The sequence below is a fragment of the Chelonia mydas genome, chromosome 10 (assembly GCF_015237465.2).
Source record: "Chelonia mydas isolate rCheMyd1 chromosome 10, rCheMyd1.pri.v2, whole genome shotgun sequence".
NCBI classification, from domain to species: Eukaryota; Metazoa; Chordata; order Testudines; family Cheloniidae; genus Chelonia; species Chelonia mydas.
The window spans coordinates 10,586,193-10,608,231 of record NC_051250.2 but is presented as its reverse complement, the minus strand read 5'-3'; the positions used below and the strand labels follow the sequence as shown (position 1 = coordinate 10,608,231).

General features: G+C 38.3%; 1 protein-coding gene across 2 annotated transcripts in view; it reads left to right on the top strand.

Moving 5' to 3' along the window:
* The window catches only part of SDK1 (sidekick cell adhesion molecule 1), a 646,346-nt gene that overhangs the window by 223,533 nt on the left and 400,774 nt on the right, over positions 1 to 22,039 (top strand). For both annotated transcript variants that reach the window (XM_037910909.2, XM_043523779.1), the window contains exon 3: positions 20,286 to 20,445. In XM_037910909.2, coding sequence (XP_037766837.1) covers positions 20,286 to 20,445 — 160 coding nt within the window. The remainder of the gene's footprint in view (positions 1 to 20,285; positions 20,446 to 22,039) is intronic.

Below are 22,039 nucleotides of genomic sequence, written 5' to 3'. Positions count from 1 at the left end.
CATTACATGTGAAGTTATGAAGTAATGCTGTATGTGTCACTGAAATATATTGAGGTTGGGAACACCCACAACCAGCCTTTCAGGTACAACAAAGGTGTAGCCATCAGTAGCCAGACAGCATTAATGTCTCTTCAACACTGATCAAGAAAAGAATCCACTATCCTAGAGACTTCTCAAAGGAGGCAGGTACGCTCTGGGGGTAGACTAACCCACGTCATAGTAAAGATCCTTCCAGCAAGCTGGAAGAAAATATAAAAGACAGTAACATCAGTTGGCCTCTCTTTTCCTGCCCCCCCAACTCAATACCTGGAAGAATGACTGGAGGATGAAGACTAATCTGGGGAAGGGTGGTCCCAGGCTGGGAAAAAGTCCCAGCTTGTGTATTGAGGATCTGTAACCTGCTTGTACCACTATCAGGGTGAGACACTGATTCAAATCATGTTTAGTTTGTAGAACTTAAACTGTGAATTTATTTTTGTTAAGTAACCAACTTTGATATTTATGCTTGCTACTTATAATCACTTAATCGATCTGTAGTTAATAAATCTGTTTTATATTTTACCTAAAAAACAATGTTTTGGTTGAAGTGCTTGGGAAATCCCAGCTCAGTTTACAAAGATTGGTGCATGTTCACTTTCCATTGAAGAAGTAGCAAACTAGATAATGAACTTACACTTGCCAGGTTTCTGATCAGTGCAAGATAGTACAGTTCTGGGGTGCAAGGCTGGGGGAATTGGCTGGATCCTCCCAACTGATTCATGAGTGGCTGGGAGATCATTCATGTAATACAGTTGGGTGTGTCCCTGCCTGTGGATATCTGTGTGAGTGTCGTGCCTATCAGAGGTTTGTAGCTTGACATCAGCATCACAGTGTGAGAGTCAATCCAGGTTGGTGGGTTTGGAAGGCTCAGTGGTTCCACAGTCCAGGTTGCACCTTGGGAACACTCAATCACCCAGAGGCTGCTCTTTGGGACTAGGATTTGCCAGCTTTCTTCAGCCTCCCTCCCTCTAATCCCTGCACAGATCAGTGGATTCAGGTTGCCTTGGTTCTTATCATCTTAACCTTTTTCATTTATTCCCACCTTATTTCAGAGAGCAGGATTAAGCCACCATCTTCTCTGCTGGTTTATCCGCACCCCTCTTTAGTCAGTATTGTTTAAAATACTTTGTCATAAAATATATATGTGCCTAGGGATGACACTAAAATCTTACTTGGATAGCTTCCTAAAGGATCTACTAAAGTTGAGACAAGCTTAGTGCCAAATTTCCAAGGGTGCTTTGATCTGGCCTTGAATTTTGTGTCTGCACTTTTGTATGGAGGGGGGAAAAATGGTTTGTGCATCCACGTATGTGTGCTGCAATATAGGTGTGTGCAGATTGTTATTTTTGAGGGCTCAGATGTCTATGTGGCTGTTGTTGTTGGTTACAGGTTCAGATGCAAACCAAACCGAACCAAAGCTTGCTGAAGTTGATGGGGAATTTTTCCGTTGACCTCAGTGGAGTTTGGATCATGCTGCTTGTCAACATTGATGCCCTAATTCAGCAAATGACTTATGTGAACCATCCCATGCCTACTCAGCATAGCACTTAAATCAACTACAATCAGACCACTCAGATGCTTAAAGTTGAGCATGACTTTAAGAGATTTATTGAATCATGCCTTCCCATATATATACATTTTGCTAGACAAAGATACTTAAAAGTTATGTACATAAAATAGCAATAGTAAGGAATGCACATAATTTTATAACTAAGAACAACTGTACATAAACCATTTCCACTTTAGCTCCTAAAGACTGTGCCAATAAATCTATGTTACCTTTCATAGATATTCTCAATTGCTTTGCTATTTGGAAATCAGTATCATGGTGACTTTCTCCTCATAATAGGGAATAGGCCTACTTACTTGGCTTCCAGGTCTGGCAGTGCCTCTGCTGTGCCATTGTTTGCTGCCACTGCAATAGGGTTTCTATTCTTGGATTTCCAGAATTGGAGGCTCCATCAGCAGCATAACCTTATGACTTATAGTATGTGATCTAAAATATCCAAATAAGAGTGTTTGCTGCTCTGCCAAGGGCAGACTTTTGAAATGAACACGTGTTCTGAATTTTTTCCTCTTTTCAGCTGTATTGAAAGGGGTCATTTGGATCTCTGATAATGCAGTGGAGTGTGTTCAGCACAAGGTCCTTAATGCCCTATTGGAAAGCAATCGATTACATGGTACCAAGGCTAGCTGCGCTCTGAAGTATTGGTGGAAGTCTTTCTGCAACAAGCTTATTTCCTGTTCAGTCTCTATTGAGGAAGAAACTGTATTCTGCCTGCTGAGATTTAAACTTTAGCAACGTATTTCCTTCAGAACTCTGTAAGTCACTGGAAACATCACCAGATATTAAAAAATCAAAACCATGATTTCCTATTGAGTCCGGCCTGAAGTGTTGTAGATTGCTGCATTTCTTTGTTCCCTCTTTCCTTGATTTAGTAACATTTTAGGACAGAAAGAGGCCATATGATGCTAGGCTCATCCACCTGCTTATGTAACATTTATACTCTGTCATGCCTTTTTCATTTAAGTGCATTTCTAACTTTCTTTAAAATATGTTCATGTTGCAGCTGCCTTCAATACCATTTTTCACAGATTAGCTACATAAAGAAGTTCTTAGAGCCTGATCCCTTTTTTTAGTGTTGGTTCTTATCCTTTTGTTTCTGAGCCTGCAACCTCTTTGAACAGTTTAGAACCATCCACCATAATCTTTCTAATTAACATAGAATAAATCAAACTTTTCCTAAACTCCGCTTATAAGTATAATCCCAGAGATTCTTTATGTATCCCCACTTCTTCCCCCTACCCCACACATTCTGTCCTATAATACAGAGCTGAAAATTGTGAAATCACTCCATAAGTCATCCCACAGACTCTTAGCAAGGATGCTGCAATGGGAATAAAGCACACTTGAAGAGACTGTGTTTACAGATGTTCAGAATAGAAATAAAACTCTAGCAACTACCAGAGGTTGAGCTCTTATGTTCTCTCAGCCTGCAGAAAACCCTAACAGAGCTGAGTGAGCTTGAGCCACAGTGTGTTCTTGTATGATACCATGGCAGGCTGATGTACTGAGGCTCTTGCTGGATCTGCAGTGTTTGGTTAAAATGTCAGTGACTTATACAAACATGAACTTTTACTAAATTGCAGCTGCTGAAGCAGATCTAATTGCATACCTGAAACACTGGCTCTTATTGCCCAAGTGTAGGCCTTTATTTGGGCTTTCTTTTTTTTTTAGATACTAAGAGCATTTGTACTGAGTTTCCTTTCGATAATCTTGTAGCATTCAAAGAAGCTAATAACCTTGCATTAATTCTGACAGGGCTATGGGAAGTGTACAGTTTTCATGAGATGATGAGTTCTCTGTTTGAGTTCTAGTTAAGGGACAACTACCAATAATCTATTTTTATTAAGACTGCAATTTTGTCAAATAGAGAGTAAAATGCTTCTAAATATCAGGAGTCTTCCCACTTATTCTCAAGGCAAATACTCAACTAGTCCTCTTTAGCTTTTATTTCTGTTCATTAGAGGAAAGACTTTTCTGCCAGTGTCTTGCTTTTCTTGCAGCAGATAAACTTGAAGGTTTATTTAAAATGAACAAGAATATTGAGATTATGGATTTTCATAGTAGAATCTGGAGTTTAATTTAGTATGTTTCTGCAAATAAAGATAGCATTGTCAAATAGCTAGAGAGCAGGGGGCTGGGAGTCAAGAGGCTGAAGCCTGCAGTTGCCAGCAGGGACTTTCCCTCAGGCTTATAAGATGGATTTTAATATCTACTGGGGGGCAGGAAGAAGAGAGCTATAAAATGGCAGAATATCATTGCAAGATTCAAGAATTTTAGCCCCATCCTTTTTGCAGGTGAAGATGATGATCAGCTGGGAGTTAAATGTCTATTCCTATCTCACTGTTGTAGCCACATTGGTCTCATGATATGAGAGACACAAGGTGTGATCGGTAATCTTTCATTGGACTAACTTCTGTTGGTGAAAGACACAAGCTTTTGAGCTCCACAGAGCTCTTCCTCAAGACTCTTTTACTAACAGAAGTTAGTCCAATGAAAGATTACTTCACCAAATTTGTCTGTCTGTCTGTCTGTCTCTCTCTCGGAAATGGCTTATTACCCCATCCAAATATGAGTGGTGGGAGTTGACCTCTCTTGGGTTGAGCAATCAAAGATAAACCCAAGGAGCAGCCAAGTCTAGGGAGAAATGTTGGTTTGGTATTTTTTGTGTGTGTGTCTGTGTGGGTTTTGTGTCTTTGTGAGTAAAGTCAAGCTCCAGGAAGTTTTTGTTCTCACCTGCTACAATTTATGAGTACTCTGTTTTGGAGCAGGATGGGGAAACCACCTGCTAAGAGACTCTGATAATCTTAAAGTTACATTATTTGATACATTTTCTCTGCCACACCATTAATAAATGTTTAAAAGGCACTCAGCAAGGTGAGCCAAGACCCTAGCAACAGTATTCTGAACGTAAATTACTATTAAATGTGTGCGTTTTGTTTTTCAACAATTGTAATTTCAACAAACTTTTATTCTCCTTCTCTCTCTTTGCTTGACAGTTTCTCAGTTTGATCAAATGCCCTTCTTAGGAGGGTAAGAGAAGTCGCTTTTAGTTCAGATCCTTTGATTTTGTTACAGGCTGTTCTTGGCTTATCTTTAGCCAAGAAGACACACAGAGGAGCAAGAATAGTAAAATAGAACATCTGGTGCTGGGTTACAATTCTGTTGTTGGAAAAACCACATGTACCTATCATTCAGGGGTGCAATTCAGACCAGTGAGGGGTTGTCACGACCTGCTCTGTAACCCTGGATGCCTCACAATGCTTTGCTGCTCTAGTTCCCAATGTGGGCTCACAACTAGCCCACCAGCATACAGGTCACACCTTGAATGTCTGTATATAGCTGCAGCCCAGCTCCAACAGCCTGCCAGCAACATACCGTTCGCACTCTCGAGCTTCTACCAGCCTTGGTTACAACCAGCCAGGTGATCCCAACACAGTCCCAAATTTCCCCAAAACCATATGCCTGGATTGTGTCCAGACCTCTACTGGACACCTCAAAGAAATGATAAGGTTTGTTGCTCTTGTAAAGAGACACAACCACATCACAGCTTATTAACTTAACTGGGGTAAGTACACCTTTTCATTTAAACACTTCACTGAGTTGGTTTATAGTAAAAAATAAAACAATTTTTATTAAAAATAAGACTTGGGTTAAGTGATGCTAAGTAAAAAGGAATAAAGTTAGAACGGGTTATAAGCAAATAAAAGTGAAAATATGCATCTACAAGGCTCTCTCACATGTCATTTTTCTTCCAGCCATGGCTAACTTACAACCTTCCCTAAAAGTACATGGTGCTGGCTTCCCTTGTTATCTTGGGTGAAAGATCTCTTGCCTAAGCAGGTTTCTTGCCTCTAGTCAGTTCCAGAGACTTCAGTCTCCCAATTTGGTTAAAGGACCCATTCTCCTCAGCTTGGAAGCATTCTGGTCTCTAGTCTGTCTAGTGATGGATGCCAAAGATGGCTTCTTTCCTTGTTTATATCTTTCAAAGTTCAATGAACTTGTTTCAAGAGGCAGGATGACCTCATACTGTTTTTTCCCTTCCTCTGGGCTTCCCATCCCCCTATATGACATCTATTTAAATAGGTTTTCCATTGTTTTTTGATACCACCATGCTTAGTTTACATTGGAAACTGGTAGATAGCAGTGGTATTCCCTTCTGTCTGGGCACACTGCATAGCCTAATATCAACAAGCATCTACAATTCCCCACACAGTGCTAGTATAATACATTTCACAATGATATCACCAGTGTTATTAGCTTTCAGAAAATACCTCACTCTATACAATCAGTTGATTCAATTGCTTATCACTTGAGGTTTAGCCCCTTATCTTTATAGATCAGTCAACCTTTGAAATAGATTCTCCTGAAAAGAAAACCCCAGACCAAGCTTGTCTTTGCTGCTGGTGTAGGCACCATGCTGTCTTCTCCTCCAGTTATGTGTGAGGTTTGCATCTACTCCTTGTTAGCTTGAGGGGGTCTGTCTACTGCTTGTATGTAAAATGAGGTAAACACAGATTCCTTTGTTTAGGATAGACCTGTTTAACAACTCTCCCTGAGGTACCTGATTAACACACCCTTTACTTATAACTCCAGTATATAGTCATAATTTAATACCTATTGCATGCATACATATATCACACGAGAATATTTATGATCAGGTGAGATCAGTTTTAAAATCTCACAAGGCATATTTTGTTCAAAGATTACTATAAAAGTACATAGGCTGTGAATACAGGGGTGCTTAGTGTCACAGAATGGTGTTGCTTTTAGCTTGCCAAACTAATCACAGTAAAATGTGGTGATGTTAGACTGTCCTTGTTGACAAAATGAGCGTATTCCTAGACAGAAGGTGGTAAAAGAAAAACTGAAATGGGAGAGGTGGAAATTGACATGCTACCAAGGGAATTTCAGAACCTGAGGTTAACATCTCAGGAATTGCTCAGAAGTTAGCCATGAAGATAGTGATGGCAGCTAGTTCCCTTGTCTGGTCAAGACATATTTCAGGCTTAAGAAAAAGAAAACCGAACGGTATAATGGCACATCCCTTTCAGCGTTTGGTGGTGGTAACCAAGATGGTGATATCCTTAGTTCTAAACACAATGAGGTTATTGGTCATCCTCAGCCCTTGTGACAGTGCCCAGCTCCTATAAACATTCTGTTTTGTTCACTTACAAGTCAGCCTCCTATTGGTTCATAATTTTGTGATTCCAGCAGAACATACCTGTTTAGCCTTTGATTAATGTAGGCTGCAAAAATGCCAAGTCACTAAAAACAAGTTCTTTTATTCAGGCAGCTACTTGGTGAGTCATGTACAGAGAAACACTAAGACTTTTTGTTTAGCACTTACATACAAACAAATACAATAGTAACCATAGAAAAGATAGATAAGTGTAGCAAAATGACCTTTTGCATTGCACATACTCACAGCTTTGTGGAAACCATCAGAAGTGAAGATGGAAAGAATAAGATGTGGAGAAGCATTAAGTGGGAATGAAAATGTCATTCCAGTGTCTCAAGTAGGGGTTGGTCTGACAGCCTTTTATATAGGATGGATTGATTTGAACCAACACTATTTAACTTATGATTTTAAATCACCAAGTGGAAATTTAAATCAATTTTAATCAACTTTTCTATTTCTACTTTAGTTATTTTCAAAAGAGAGGTGCATTCTCATTCGTTGTTTTAAACATTAAAACATGTTTGATTTACAAGCAAATAGTCTTTCCTCTAGATTTGGTACATATTTTTGCTGTGTAGGAGGATACATTAACTATATACATTTAAGCAATGTATATAGGTTAATATGTATAAATGCTTATTGTACATTTCAATATGTTAGAAAATGGTAAATTTTAACTTTTTGCTCATGGTTTGTCAAGCTGCATTACAATGGTTACTGGAATTTAATTAAACAAGTTTTTTTTTTATTAAACAAAACTACCTTAAATGTTTGGATACTTAAAAGCTTATCAAAACATGTTTCACATTTACAACTAAATGATTTATTAAGAGGAACACGGATATTAACTGTAGTCAATTAAATAAACTGATTTCAGGTCAGCCTGGGAAAATTTTCAAATATGACTAAATGAAAGGTGACTGGAGCTTAAGTTTCTACTTGCCTAAGTCTCTGGAAAATGTGTGTAAGTTACTGTCATAAATATAAAGGGAAGGGTAACCACCTTTCTGTATACAGTGCTATAAAATCCCTCCTGGTCAGAGGCAAAACCCTTTCATCTGTAAAGGGTTAAGAAGCTAAGGTAACCCCACTGGTATCTGGCCCAAAATGGCCAATGAGGGGACAAGATTCTTTCAAACCTGGAGGGGGGACGACAAAGGGTTTGTCCTGTCTGTGTGATGCTTTTGCCAGGAACAGATCAGGAATGCAGCTTTACAACTCCTGTTAAGTCAGTAAGTAATCTAGCTAGAAATGCGTTAGATTTCCTTTTGTTTAATGGCTGGTAAAATAAGCTGTGCTGGATGGAATGTATATTCCTGTTTTTGTGTCTTTTTTTGTAACTTAAGGTTTTGCCTAGAGGGATTCTCTATGTTTTGAATCTGATTACCCTGTAAGGTATTTACCATCCTGATTTTACAGAGGTGATTCTTTAACCTTTTCTTTTATTAAAATTCTTCTTTTAAGAACCTGATTGATTTTTCATTGCTCTTAAGATCCAAGGGTTTGGGTCTGTGTTCACCTGTACAAATTGGTGAGGATTTTTACCAAGCCTTCCCCAGGAAAGGGGGTGTAGTGCTTGGGGGAATATTTTGGGGGAAGATGTCTCCAAGTGGGCTTTTTCCCTGTTCTTTGTTTAACACGCTTGGTGGTGGCAGCATAGGGTTCAAGGACAAGGCAAAGTTTGTACCTTGGGGAAGTTTTTAACCTAAGCTGGTAAGAATAAGCTTAGGGGGTCTATCATGCAGGTCCCCACATCTGTACCCTAGAGAACAGAGTGGGGAAGGAACCTTGACAGTTACGTAGACTATCCTTCAAACTTTTAAAAGTAGTAGATCTCATCCTCCCCCTTGTCATTTTTATTTCTAGCCTAGAAAAGAGAGACAAGTTTTTCTGCTTTTTCAACTCCCAATCAATTCCTTAACATTGAAGGAGTTAGTCCAAATTCTTCCTGTGCCTGCACAGGAGGCTACTGCTGTTAAAAGCTGGTTTAGCACTTCAACAAACTCTGGTTCCAGGTGCTTAGCTAGTGCCTTCCAACAGTTCAGTGGTATGACTTTCTTTAAAACATCATCAGGAAACCTGTATTAGGTAGCTGGGGTACATACACTCCATGACAGAAGCTTTGCTCATGTAATATCATAATGTGAGAATTTCAAATCATAATAGTATTTAAAAAAAACAATCAGGTATCTTAATGGTGATTTATCTGTTTTGAAATATACGCTTGGAGAATGGCAGTAAAACATTTGTTTAATTTAATTGGTGTGTTCAACGATTTATCACACTTACAGCCAAAACGATCTGAATCACAACTAGCGACATATTGGCTAGAACAGCCTTCTTGCAGAGCAATACTGCTAAGGAGACACCAACATGTTAATGTACCTTTGACATTGTAGATGGTGATCTTCTACTGTGTCTCAACGCTGTATTTTAAAAGTTTAAACTCAAGCATAAGACTAATTTAAAAAAATCTGGGCCCCTGAAACGAAGCCATTCAATTTGGTCTCTATGCTGTAAGGGCCCAAGATTCAGTGCCTGACCTTCCCCATACTCCTAAGCCATACAAGATAGGCAGGTTCAGTTGCACAGGGGAATAAATCTTGCATCCAGAACTTGTGGGGGGGGGGGAGGGGGGGGGAGTTAAGTGGGTAAGAGATGGAAGTTTCCTTTTGAAAAGAAGGAAGAGAAGAGACTTGGGATGTGCCCAAGCCAGGGCATGATAAAAAGAGGTCTTGATTCCCCAGGAGGTTCTAGTTATCAGCTGTCAATCAGTACAAAGCTGTTTGCACTCCATGCCATGTGCACTGAAGCATCAGTAGTAAATGTTACACCAGCATTTTAACCTGTCTTTGATGGGGTGTTGCTCTTGTCTGTGGTTAAAGATTTGGCACTGTTGACAGTACTGGCCCTGGAAATGAAAATTTCTGGTATCTCCGTAGCATTATAGGTATGAGAAATGTAACTTGGTGGAATCAAGACCATTATCCATAGAAGAAAAAATCCATAAAGGGAAATATAAATATATGAGTTTAATTTTGATTAATTCATAACATAAGACTCTGGATATTATTCAGCATGATACTTTCAAAATGTATGTAAAATAACAATGATGAAAGTGTTTTCTTTGTTGATTTCATTATTTTGCTTGCTTGCTGTTTTATATATTTGTATTCCATTTCTTTTTATTGCATTCTTCTTTCAAGCTCACTGAAAAGATTTTTCTTTCTTTCTTTTAGTCTGTTAACCCCATGCTGTTCCACTTTGGTTTTCTTAATTCTGTTGTTATTAATTATTATTATTATTACTATTTTTAAAAGTAAACTTAAAGTAAACTGCTATAGTTTTGTGTCATCCAGTTAGTCATCTATGACCAATCACAACCAATCGCCAACCAACAGGATGGACTGCCTTTTGGTGCTCTTCTTTCCATGTTGCTCAAGTTGGCTTACATACACCCTGCTTCTTCAGCACAGCCCTTATCAAGGTCCACTTTACAGACTAGAAATAAGATCTTGAGGGTCAGATGCTGCAGGACAACTTCTGTACAGAGGAACTGGAGATAAATTTCCCTGAAAGGAGCTGGTTCAGGTACAAAGCTCCGACTTAAGATCCGTTGACTCTCTAGATCTAAGGCACTCCTCTATCTAAGGTACTCACAAGGACCCACTTACCACAGTATCTGAGCACCTCATAGTCTGAACTTTTATTTATCCTCTCAACAACCCTAAAATAGGGAATTGCTGTTCTTCCATTTTACAGAAGGAGAATTGAGGTGCCGAAAATCTAAGCAAGTTGCCCAAAGTAGAAACTTGAACCTACATCTCCTGAGTCTCAGGCTAACACCCTTACCACTGGACTATCCTTCGTCTCATTGTGCTTTGAATCTGAGGTGAATATTTTTTGAGATAATAAGCATCACAGTTTAGTGGCTGTTTCCCATGATATTGTACCTCAAGAATGGAATCCAGTTGTCAGACGCCTTTGTCATTTGTCTCTCACTAAGCTATCACTATGAAGTAATGTTCCCTCAGTTAAATTTTTAAGATCTCAGCAGTGGCCTTTAGAACTTTTGCTCCCAGTCCGTTCTTACAGGGCTATGCAGTTAGACCTCCTCTTCCTCCTGGAGACTAACACATTTATTTGAGCATAAGTTTTCGTGAGCTACAGCTCACTTCAGTAGCTACTGTACTACTGTACAGTACTACTGTAGATCATGAAAGCTTATGCTCAAATAAATGTGTTAGTCTCTAAGGTGCCACAAGTACTCCTTTTTTTTTTTTTTTTTTTTTTTTTGCGGATACAGACTAACACAGCTGCTACTCTGAAATCTTCCTCCTGGGATTCTCTAGTTGTAGAATCTTTGCCTGACTGATTTTTCAGGGCAGATATTGAGTATTGGACAGCTAGCTCCTTTTATCTGATACACCATACCTGCTAGAGCTATCGAGAAATATATAGTAGACAATCAAATACAAAATAATTGTATTGTATTTATATAACACCATCTACCAAAAGGGCGGAAGGATGGCCCACTGGCTGGGACACTGGCCCAGCTTCAATTCCGTGCTCCACCATGGACTTCCTGTATGATCCTGGACATGTCACTTAGCCTCTCTGTGCCTTAGTTCCCCATCTGTAACATGGGGATATAGTTCCCTACCTCACAGGGTCCTGAAGAGGACACTGGCACTGCTGGGATAAAAAATCTCCCATTGAAATATCCTGAAAATGACATCCCTACAACCAAGACAGTCACAGGTTACATATATCTATCCAAAGCATAGGGTAAGGCTAGTTTGCTGGGATCATCTGGGTATATCTCACCAAATTATTTCCCTGACATTACCTTGGACCTTGGTGCACTTCCATTCTTCCTGTAGTTTAGTCTCCTGTAATACTTTAGTCTAATCCAGGTTATTAGGTTCAATACAGGGATAACTGGGTGGAATGTAGTGGCCTGTGATGTTCAGGAGATCAGACTAGATGATCAGGTGGTCCGTTCTGGCCCAAAATTCTATGACTATCACTGACTTCTTTCGGAGAAAGAAAAGGAGTACTTGTGGCACCTTAGAGACTAACCAATTACATATGTTGATGATCTTGGAACTACAGTCTGAGATAAAATCCATCCAGGCTCTTCATGTGCTGCAGATAGAGGGAATAAAAGATAGGTAAAATGGCTAATTAGGCAGTGCATTCCAGTTGTTGGTGAATCACTTGGGCATAGGAGGAACACTGACAGATTTTTCAGCAGATATCCAAACCATGAGGTATGATTGTTTGATCCCATTTTGAATTCAGTTAGTTGTATGCCGTGTCTCTCTCCTGCTCCTTTGGGAGGGTGCTGAGAAAGATAAATTAGAGCCAGACAACTGTCATGTTAGTAGTGCCAATCAGTGTCTAAAGAGTTTGGACATTTTCAGGAGGCCTGAAAACAAAGACATAATCCACCACACAGATCTGCTGTGCCTCGACTCTTTCCTGCATCCCAACTGAAATCCACTTTTGCTATCAGCCCTTGAATATGAAAGGAACATGCTAAAGAGACTGGGGATCTCTAAGAAAATCAAGAAGATTCCATTAGCATCTTGGTAGCATACTGAATATAGTTCAGGGTGTACTTGATGCGTTGTGCTAAGGAACCCCCTTCAGCTACAAATCTGACAGCTTCACTGTTCTGTCTTTTCTGCTTGCAAGATTTGAAAAAGGCCTTTCCCTCTGTTTTCTGGTTTATCATCCTTAGAGAGGAAAGGTTGGAGGTGTTCTTGTGGGTCCACATCTCCTTGCTTCTTAAACTGTCAAACTTTTTTTTCCCCCCCTTACACACCCAAATGGATCTTCCTTGCCTCCCAGGAGCCTGGTCAGAGCCCTAGTTCTCTGCCTTTATCCCTTCAAACTGTTTTATTTAAATCCCCTCTTCCTCTGTCCTGAAGATTGGTTTCTTGGGGACCATTGCTTTATGTAGGTAAGTCTAGGTCTTAGCAACACTCCCCTACAGTTTGTTTGTGGGATAAAGTAACCTGTGCTTATCTCAATTTCCTTCCCAAAGTTTTTTATCCTCTTTCTGTCCACGGTTATGGCTTACTTCTGTCCATAATCCTTAAGCAATGAAAGAGAAATTATGGCATAGTCTCAACATATATCTGGCTTTACAGTTTTATTTAGACAGAGTGTATAACTTCAGGTGTTCTGAATCCCCTTTTGTTAACTTTGAAGGCTAGAGGAAGGGCCACAGAGTTTCTGTATATGTGATAGCAAGGTGGACAAATTTTCCCTCCTACCCTGTGTAGTACACACTGAGCCTTACTCTGTTTGAACTATTGCACTGTTCTGGGATGAGAGAGGAAAGGTTACAATAAGGGAATTTAGGGTAGTTTATGTTCAGTTCCCTGCATCTAATCTCTAGAAATTAGGTTTGATAGTCCTGTACCTGTGGCTATACCCTCTGGTAGATGCATCTTCCATATTGTAACTACTTGGCCTTTCCCAAATCAGTAGTCCTTAGTTTGGGGCCCCAGCTGTCTTCTTTTGGAAAAGTTTCTTTCTATGAGATCAAGATAATTATAGCATCTTCTATCTTTTCAGAAAGGGGTTAGGGGTGTTAGGTGCCCAACTCCCTCTGAATTTCAGTTTCAGTCAGATTTACCAGCAGGTAAAGCTCCAGTCAGGTCAAGAAGAGTTGATTACCAGAACAAAACATATAAAAAGAAGCAAATAATGTGAATGTATAAGGCTTTGGTGTGCAGGAAATATATGCTTCTGGGCTATGCATGTATAAACGCTACTTTTGCTTCTAAATTATACCCTGGCTTTTTGGTGGTGAGGGGGAAAATTAATTAATTGGTTTTATACAGTTAAAATGTATGTATTTTATTAATATGTTCAGTTTTGCTTGTGTAGCACTGTGAATAGAAGGGAGGGTTGAATGGAATATACAAGCACAGAAGTACTCACTTGAAAGCTGAACCAAACTTCAGTGCAGTGAAACTGAAATAGTGCCTTAAAGGAACTTGTCGTGGGGCTCCTTTACTTCTTTTGAGCTCTGCTGAACCTTGAGTTGCCCCGGTCCCTCTTTGGATTGGGCTTTTCTGTCTGTCCAACAATTGAACTAATAAAGAGAGACTCCCTGTGTCATGTTGAATTGCTCAGCTGTGTCCCCACATTCTAACTAGCTTCTGCATCCTTCTTTTCTTCCTGAGTCAGCTTTCCTCATTCTGGCTGAACTTATACTTCCTAGAGTGGTTATTCTGGGTCTGTCATATGGGAGTCACAGTTAACTTCCCCCTAATAGTCCAATTTGAAATTTAAATGCCTCCCACTTTAAATGCCTCTATTTAACTCTGTTTAAAACATGCTTTGGGGGCATAAGTATCACTATACTCTCTATAAATGAACACCAATACTGAAAATATGGCTAGTTCTCCATGGCACTACACTTGGCTTCGAAGAACACACAGTCATCAAGGCTTTTTGGCTACCTTTTCTTTTAGGAGCTTTGCTCAGTATCTTATTTTCATTTTTTCTTTTAGTGAATTTTTAGTGATTGCTGATTACATAATTGAATTTGTTAAACTAATGGTGAATGCTTGATGAGAAAATCAGGAATAAAAGATTAGAGGATAAAATGACTTAAAGGGTTTAAGTAAATTTTCTGGATCATCAGGATAATTTATATTGTGTGCTATATTCTTTTTTAAAACATTCCAGTAGGTCTATTAAATTTTAGCTTCAAAGAAAATTTGATTGAATTCTGAAGACCACTTTAATACAATACCAGCTTGATTATAACATTTGAAATCTGAAAAAAACCTCTTGGTGGGCTGCATCAGCAGTGAGGTTTTAAATCATTGTGGATAAGGCTAGGTGCAAAGTTTTGGACAGCAGTTTTGCTCTGACTTTTAAATAAAATTGTTTTTTAGAAAGGGTAAATGCTTACATAGGAGTGAAGTAACAGAAGGATTTTTACCAGCATAATGTCTGCTTCTTATTAACATGGATGTTGAAACAGGAACAAATAGCTTATTAGGGCAACCATTTATTTTGCTGATGTCCATTTCATTGGAGATTAATCTCAGTGGATGGCTCAATAGTCTCATAAGGAAGAAATATGACAAATGGTCTTATTCCATGCATTTCTTTACACATCTGTGGTTAGCTTGGTTAAACAAAATCTGCCACTTTATTTACTTAGCAAAACTCCACGAGAATGGATATATGCACTTGAATGCTTTTTATTATTAGATTGAAGTATTAAAATGTATTTATCCAGTTATATACAGTAGAACCTCAGAGTTACAAATACCCTGGGAATGGAGGTTGTTTGGAACTCTGAAATGTTCGGCACTCTGAACAAAACATTATGGTTGTTCTTTCAAAAGTTTACAACTGAATATTGACTTACCATAGCTTTGAAACTTTACTATGCAGAAGAAAAATACTTCTTTCCATTTATTTATTTATTTAGTACTTTACCTTTAACACAGCACCCCTCTGCATTTCCTTCTTTTTGTTTTGTTTTTTGGTGTGTTGGGGTTTTTTTGGTGGCTGCTGCTGCCTGATTGTGTATTTCTAGTTCCAAATGAAGCATGTGGTTGACTAGTCAGTTTGTAACTCTGAGGTTCTACTGTATTTTTTCTTATTATTGATTCTCTGTACTTACAGCTTTCAATACATTTTTAGAAAAGTTAGACATATTGGAAAAAATTTTCTTTCTTTTGCCTTGGATGAAATTGATGGGATTTGATTCCGTATGTCTGACATGTTCTGTACCAAGTATAAGACAAAAACTGTAGAATCTTATTAATTTGCTCTAATCACTGACCCATTTGGAATTAATGAATTGTTGAACATTTTCAAGGAAGTGGGAAAATATAATTAAAAAACCCCAGCAAAGATGATAACATCACAGAATGCACTGTCCATTTATTTTAGTAATGGCTATGTGGCTGGGTTTAATTTATGATAGTTATAAAGCAAAATACCTGGAAATGTGCCATGACTTATTATGCTAAAGTATTGAAATCTTTCTGCTGTTAAAACTTTGAGAAGTTTCTTTGCGGTAATCTGTGCATTTCATAATTTTCGTAGTTTTACTGTTGTACCCAAAACTATCTGCAAATGAAGTTTGGGTGACTATTTACCAAAACAAGAAGAGATCCATAATTTTCATATTGATTGACTGACCAGAGAGATAACAAATAGTGCATTAGGTCTTTTCCTCAAACTGTAAAGCTATAACTTTCAGTCCTTCAGTAGTAAATCCATGCAGTGTGCTGGAGAATGAAAATGTTTGAGTTTGATATAAAATAAGTTTTGAAAGGAAGATTAGCAGTTTTAACCAAAAGGTTAGTCGCCCTGGGAAATTCAGCTGTCTAAAAACCAGAGCGCGATTAATAAAGGTCCCATTCAGGCTGATTGCTCCATTCATGCTGAGATTTCTAATCCTTCCTCAGCTGGACTCTAACCTGATTGATAGCGCTTATTATGATGGCTTAATAAATTTTATTGTCACTTTACAAGAACATTTTAGAGAATTTGTGTGCTAGTGGCACCCCTTGTTTATGGTACAATTGATTCTTCTGGTATCTAGGGGTGGATTATTATTTCTTTTTTTTTTTAAAAAGGAAGGGGAAAATAAAAGAGAAGGTCAGGTTAGGAAATAGATTACAGTCATTAGGTCTCTCAGCTCAACTAGTTTATAAAAATTTGGGGGGGGGGCATTCTTTGATGTCCTGTTGTCAGTTTGAAAATTAAAATACAAAAAGTATTCAAGTTAATGTGGTAAAGTGGATAATGTAAGATATTTACTTTATTAGTTCCTTTATGTAGACTATATATTTAAATTCTTTAAATTTAAAACTATAATTATATTGATAAATTATTGCTAAATCATTGGCAAAATAGAAGCATATACATAAGAAAAATATAAGATCTAAATTTTAGTGTACTATAATTAAAACCTCTAAACATCTAGGATAAACATTGCCATTAAAAATATAACCACCACCACAACAAAAACCCCATGCACTGCTAGAATATAATGTTTCATTGATTCTTAAGAACAGTATTGCCACAAATTGGTAACATAATCACAAGATGTCTATTTACAAAAAAAAAGTGGGGTGGAAGAATGAATAACATCCGAGTTACTTTTTTTTTTTTTTTTAAGAATTCCTATCAGAAAGCATAGAATAAGATACAGTAGCATCATTGTACAACCCAGTCAAGTTAACGTTAATCATAATGTCATTACTTTTCATTTTAAAAGGTAAAAAAAATTAATAAATACATATTTTTGTCTAGAACAATAACACCAAATTTGTTTGGAAAAAGTACTGAAAGTTTTTAAAATGTAATGAAAACAAAACTTTATAAAATGTAACTGAATTCAAAAATCATCTGGTGTAACTGAGTAGACATTATGAGACCCAGATAGATATAATTTTCCTCCTTAATAATTTGGAATATCCATGCACTTCTCCATAATTCTTTCTCTCTCTCACCATTAATGGGCATAAAAATCACAATAAAAGTTCTATATTCAATCAGAAGAATTGGGTATGGCAGTGGAGTGAATAGAGCTTATTTTAATAGGGATTTTTAAGTATTAAAAATGATGAGAAGGAATCATTCAGAATGTGATATTAATTCTAAAAATGTAATTTATATATCTAATTCGATGAGTTTTTAGGTAATACTAACATATAAATGCTACATACTTTGGTATTGTTTTCCAGGAGCTCAGCTTTTATGATCTACAGAAAAGTTATAGAGTAATAGAAATGGGATGAAATTTAATAGTCCAAAGTGCAAGGTCATGCAATACGGAGTTAACAAAGAGTTTTTGTTATAAGCTGGGGCTGTATCAGTGGGAAGCACAGAGGAGGAGAAAGACCTGTGTGTATTGGCTGATCTCAGGATGACTATGAACTGCTAATGTCATAAGACTGAAAAAGGCTACTGCAGTCTTAGGAAGCATTAGGTGAGGTATTTCCAGCAGCAATAGGGAAGTGTTAATACCATTGTACAAGGCACTGGTGAGGCCTCACCTGGAATAGTGTGTGCAATTCTAGTCTCCCATGTTTAAGAAAGATGAATTCAAACTGGAACAGGTGCAGAGAACGGCTTCTAGGAGGATCAGAAGAAGGGAAAACCTACCTTATGAGAGGAGACTCAAGGAACTTGGCTTGTTTAGCCTAACCAAAAGAAGGCTGAGGGAGATATGATTACTCTCCATTAATGTATCAGATTAATAAATACCAGAGAGGGAGAGGAGTTATTTAAGTTCAGTGCCAGTGTGGACACAAGAACAAATGAATATAAACTGGTCATCAACAAGTTTAGGTTTGAAATTAGGTGAAGGTTTCTAATCATCAGAGGAATGACGTTCTGGAACAGCTTTTCAAGAGCATTGGGAGCAAAAAGCCTAATTGGTTTCAAGACTGAGGCTGATACATTTATGGAGGAGAATTGTCTGATGAGACTGCCTACAATGGCTACAGTGCCTTGCTAGCACTTACCTCTCAAAGGAGCTCTGGCATGAGCATCTCCACTGATTTCACCAGCAGCTATATGTTGGGTTCCTTTCAGGTTTTTCTTTTTGATTTTTTTTCTTCAGTACACAGGTGAAATTGCTTTCACACCTGATTAAACCTCTATCTCTTCATATTTTTTGTACTGAAACTCTGTGATCTGGAAAGCAACATATTTGTATTTATGCACTATTACACCAATGGGAGCTGAATTGTGTAGACTTTCTTGTTGAATAACTTGGTCTAATTTAATTGGAATTTGACTAGTGCATAAAACCAGCGTTGACTTATACTCTACTGGAAAGTAATATTGCTATAGTTTAACACTGATAGGAACCTAATTTTATGGAATGTTTAACTGAATAATCTGACAGACAAAAAAGCAGTTTTGACTCAATTCCATATTGACTCTTTTTCTTTCAAGCTCTATCTGGACAGTAACGTATTCTATTAATGGGGCTCATTTTGTATTCAGTATCAGGTCCACATTTTGTGTAATGCGGTAAATGTAAAGTTTGTCTTAGTTTTCTGTTAGAACCGTCCTATATGAGCAACAGAAATTCTTTTATATTCTTAGGTTTTTAAGTTGCTTATATTTTTTTAATTTTGTCCTCACAACACCCATGTGGGTAAGGGAAGTATTATTATCCCCAAATTACAAATGGAAAATAAAATATAAAGACTGAAGTCCTTGATTTCATACAGGGAGATTAAGCCAGTTTTTCACCTGGTGTAAATTGTCATAGCTCCAGAAACTTGAGCAAGAGCTATTACAATTTAAACCAACTGAGGCTCTGCCTCTAAGTGACTTGCCCAAGGTTACACAGGAAGTCTATAAAACAACTAGGAAGAGAGTCCAGATTCCATGCACAAATAGGCCTTGCATGTTTACTAAACAGGCTCAGTACTAAAATGGGGTATTTTGTCAGTGTAATTTAAATAAAAATATACCCAGAATAAGAAAATCTGAACATTCAACTTTCTTTTGATCTGTCTTTTCAAAATGGTCTATTAGTAGTGGTAATGTCTAGTTTCAGGTAGTTTGGTAGTTGATGATAGTTTGAACTAGACTGTATCCGTGACTAGATAATATCGGCCAGATCCTGCTTTAGTGAATGTCAGTGGGTGTTTGTTTAGGCTCAGAATGTTTCAGAATCCTATTGGATATTTCCTTCCACATGAAAGAGGAGCATCTTTTTTGTTTGCATTAACAACCCCTAATTTCATCTAATGGAGTATGGTTAGCAATTGTGATCCACAGAAGAATAAGAGTTTGCATGCTACATCTATCTGACCCTTGAACGTTATTAAAACACCCTAATTCAAAACCTGTGATTGGTCACAGAAAATATAATTTAAGACACTGTAGTTAGAGACAATATTAAAAGATATATTAATCTTGCTATTTTGTAAGATGTTTTGTTCTAAGCTGATCTTTTGTCAGAATTCTTCATTTGCCCTGAGACTTGTCCTGCTGTGATGATCACTTCCGTTCAACCTTGGTTTTCTGATCCTTTTTTTTAAAGGGATTTTTAAAGTTTTGTGAGTGGATTTAGTGTTAATGAAAGTAAGAAACTAATAGCAATGGCTACTACCAGACACATTAAACACAGATGTAGGCACTGTGTAGATTTCTGTTGTATAGCTCTGATGAGCAGAGGCTCAAGAATATGTTCCAGGTTGTCCAGTGCTTTTGCCATGTAAATAAACACCTATGAAGAGGAGCCTAGGCTGAGGATTCCAAACTTGTTTTTAACTTGTGAACCAAGCAACATTTTAACCAGTAGCATGTTTCTAGATACAGACGGTTGATGCTTAGGAGGTTGATACTTAAGTACTGGACAGCCTAGTCCCCTATTTTATTAAATAATTTAGGAGGAAATTGGCTAAATATTGGTGGCCTAAAATCAAGGATAATATCCATTTTCATAGTCATGAAAACATTTTTTTCTCTTGTATGTTTCAGATGACGTTGCACCCTACTTCAAGACTGAGCCTGGTTTGCCCCAGATCCATCTAGAGGGGAACCGTCTTGTACTCACGTGCCTTGCGGAAGGCAGCTGGCCTTTGGAATTTAAGTGGTTACACAATGACACTGAAATCACTGCCTACTCCACTGAATATAAGTAAATGGATTTTTTTTAAAATATCGTTTTAATTGCAATATTTTTTGTGATTGCACTTAGAAAAGATTTGCTGTTAGTCACAATAATACAGTGTGGTAATGATGACAGGCAGTGCCAATGCATCATGAAGAAAGTTGGAACAATGGCACTATATAAATAAAATGTGATGCTACGTACAGTAAATTGAGTGGAACTTTGAAAGTGTCTTGCTGTTTTGCTAAAAGAATGCTTATAACTTGCTACAAATCAGGCCCTAAAATAGGAATGCAGTAGAAGGGAAATGCTTACAATATCATCTTCAAAGATTTCTTAAATGATGCCTATATAAGTGTACTCACCTTTGAAAATAGAAATTTTCCTGGTACAGTAGTGTCTTCTAAAACAACAAAAAACCTGTGTTTTAAATTAACAAAAGGCTTTTCGTTTCACTCTCCATTTTTACTTCACTCTAGCTCCTACTCTAGTACCTTGCTTCTCCATTTTGGAGACCAAGTATGGTGGGTAGAAAGCAGAGCTAATTTTACACAGTTGTATGTTATATTGACTTAGCTACATTCCCCTAATAGAGAACTGAGTTCAGAGGGGCTATTGTCCTGGCCAAGCAGGAAGAAAGACAAGATGCAAGGAATGTGGTTTTAATTCGGCCTCAACTACCCAGCAAGAAATTGTACAGTGCAGGTCATCATTCCTTCCTTAATCATTTCCATGTGTTTGGGGACAGCTGCCATCAGCCCTCCCCTCTCCCATTCTGGCCCCAACTCATTGCTGGGACCCCTCAGCCTTCCCCTCATATGAGGATTTAAAGGAGCTGGGGAAAGGAGGTTGAGTCCCCAATTTACTAGATGTTAGAGGCTCCAGCTCCCCTTCCTCAGCTTCCCTAGGGGGTGACTTCCCCTAAATCCAACTCCCTGGTTTACCAGGGAGCTATTCTTCCTTATGGAACAAGTATCTGCACTGGACACCTCCCATCTGCTAGGTTGTGACAACCCAACCAGGCCACTGACCTGCTGTGGGGAAGGAGTCGGGGAAGCCTGCTCTGCCCTGGACAATCTAGTGAGGGAAGAAAAGGAGTACTTGTGGCACCTTAGAGACTAACCAGTTTATTTGAGCATGAGCTTTCGTGAGCTACAGCTCACTTCATCGGATGCATATGCATCCGATGAAGTGAGCTGTAGCTCACGAAAGCTCATGCTCAAATAAACTGGTTAGTCTCTAAGGTGCCACAAGTACTCCTTTTCTTTTTACGAATACAGACTAACACGGCTGTTAGTGAGGGAAAATTCCTTTCCAGCAGAAACAAGTAACTAGTGCAATGCCTACAGCAGATGATAAAACCTGTTTATTTTCTGATTACATGGCGGGGAGGATGGGTGCTGCTGCTTCAGGGTGAAAGATGACTGTCTGCAGGGAATGGAGTAGAAATACCCCTCCCCCAGATGCACATGGGCCAATGGCCCACCTGAGCTCATTTCAGTCAGTCCCTGACTCAGGTGATGCTCTCCCATCCTCCCTTCTTTAGCCCAAAAGGGTGGGATCCCTGAAAGTAGCCAAGAATCTTCTTCTCACTGGCCAGACAAAGCCCCCCTGCATTCAA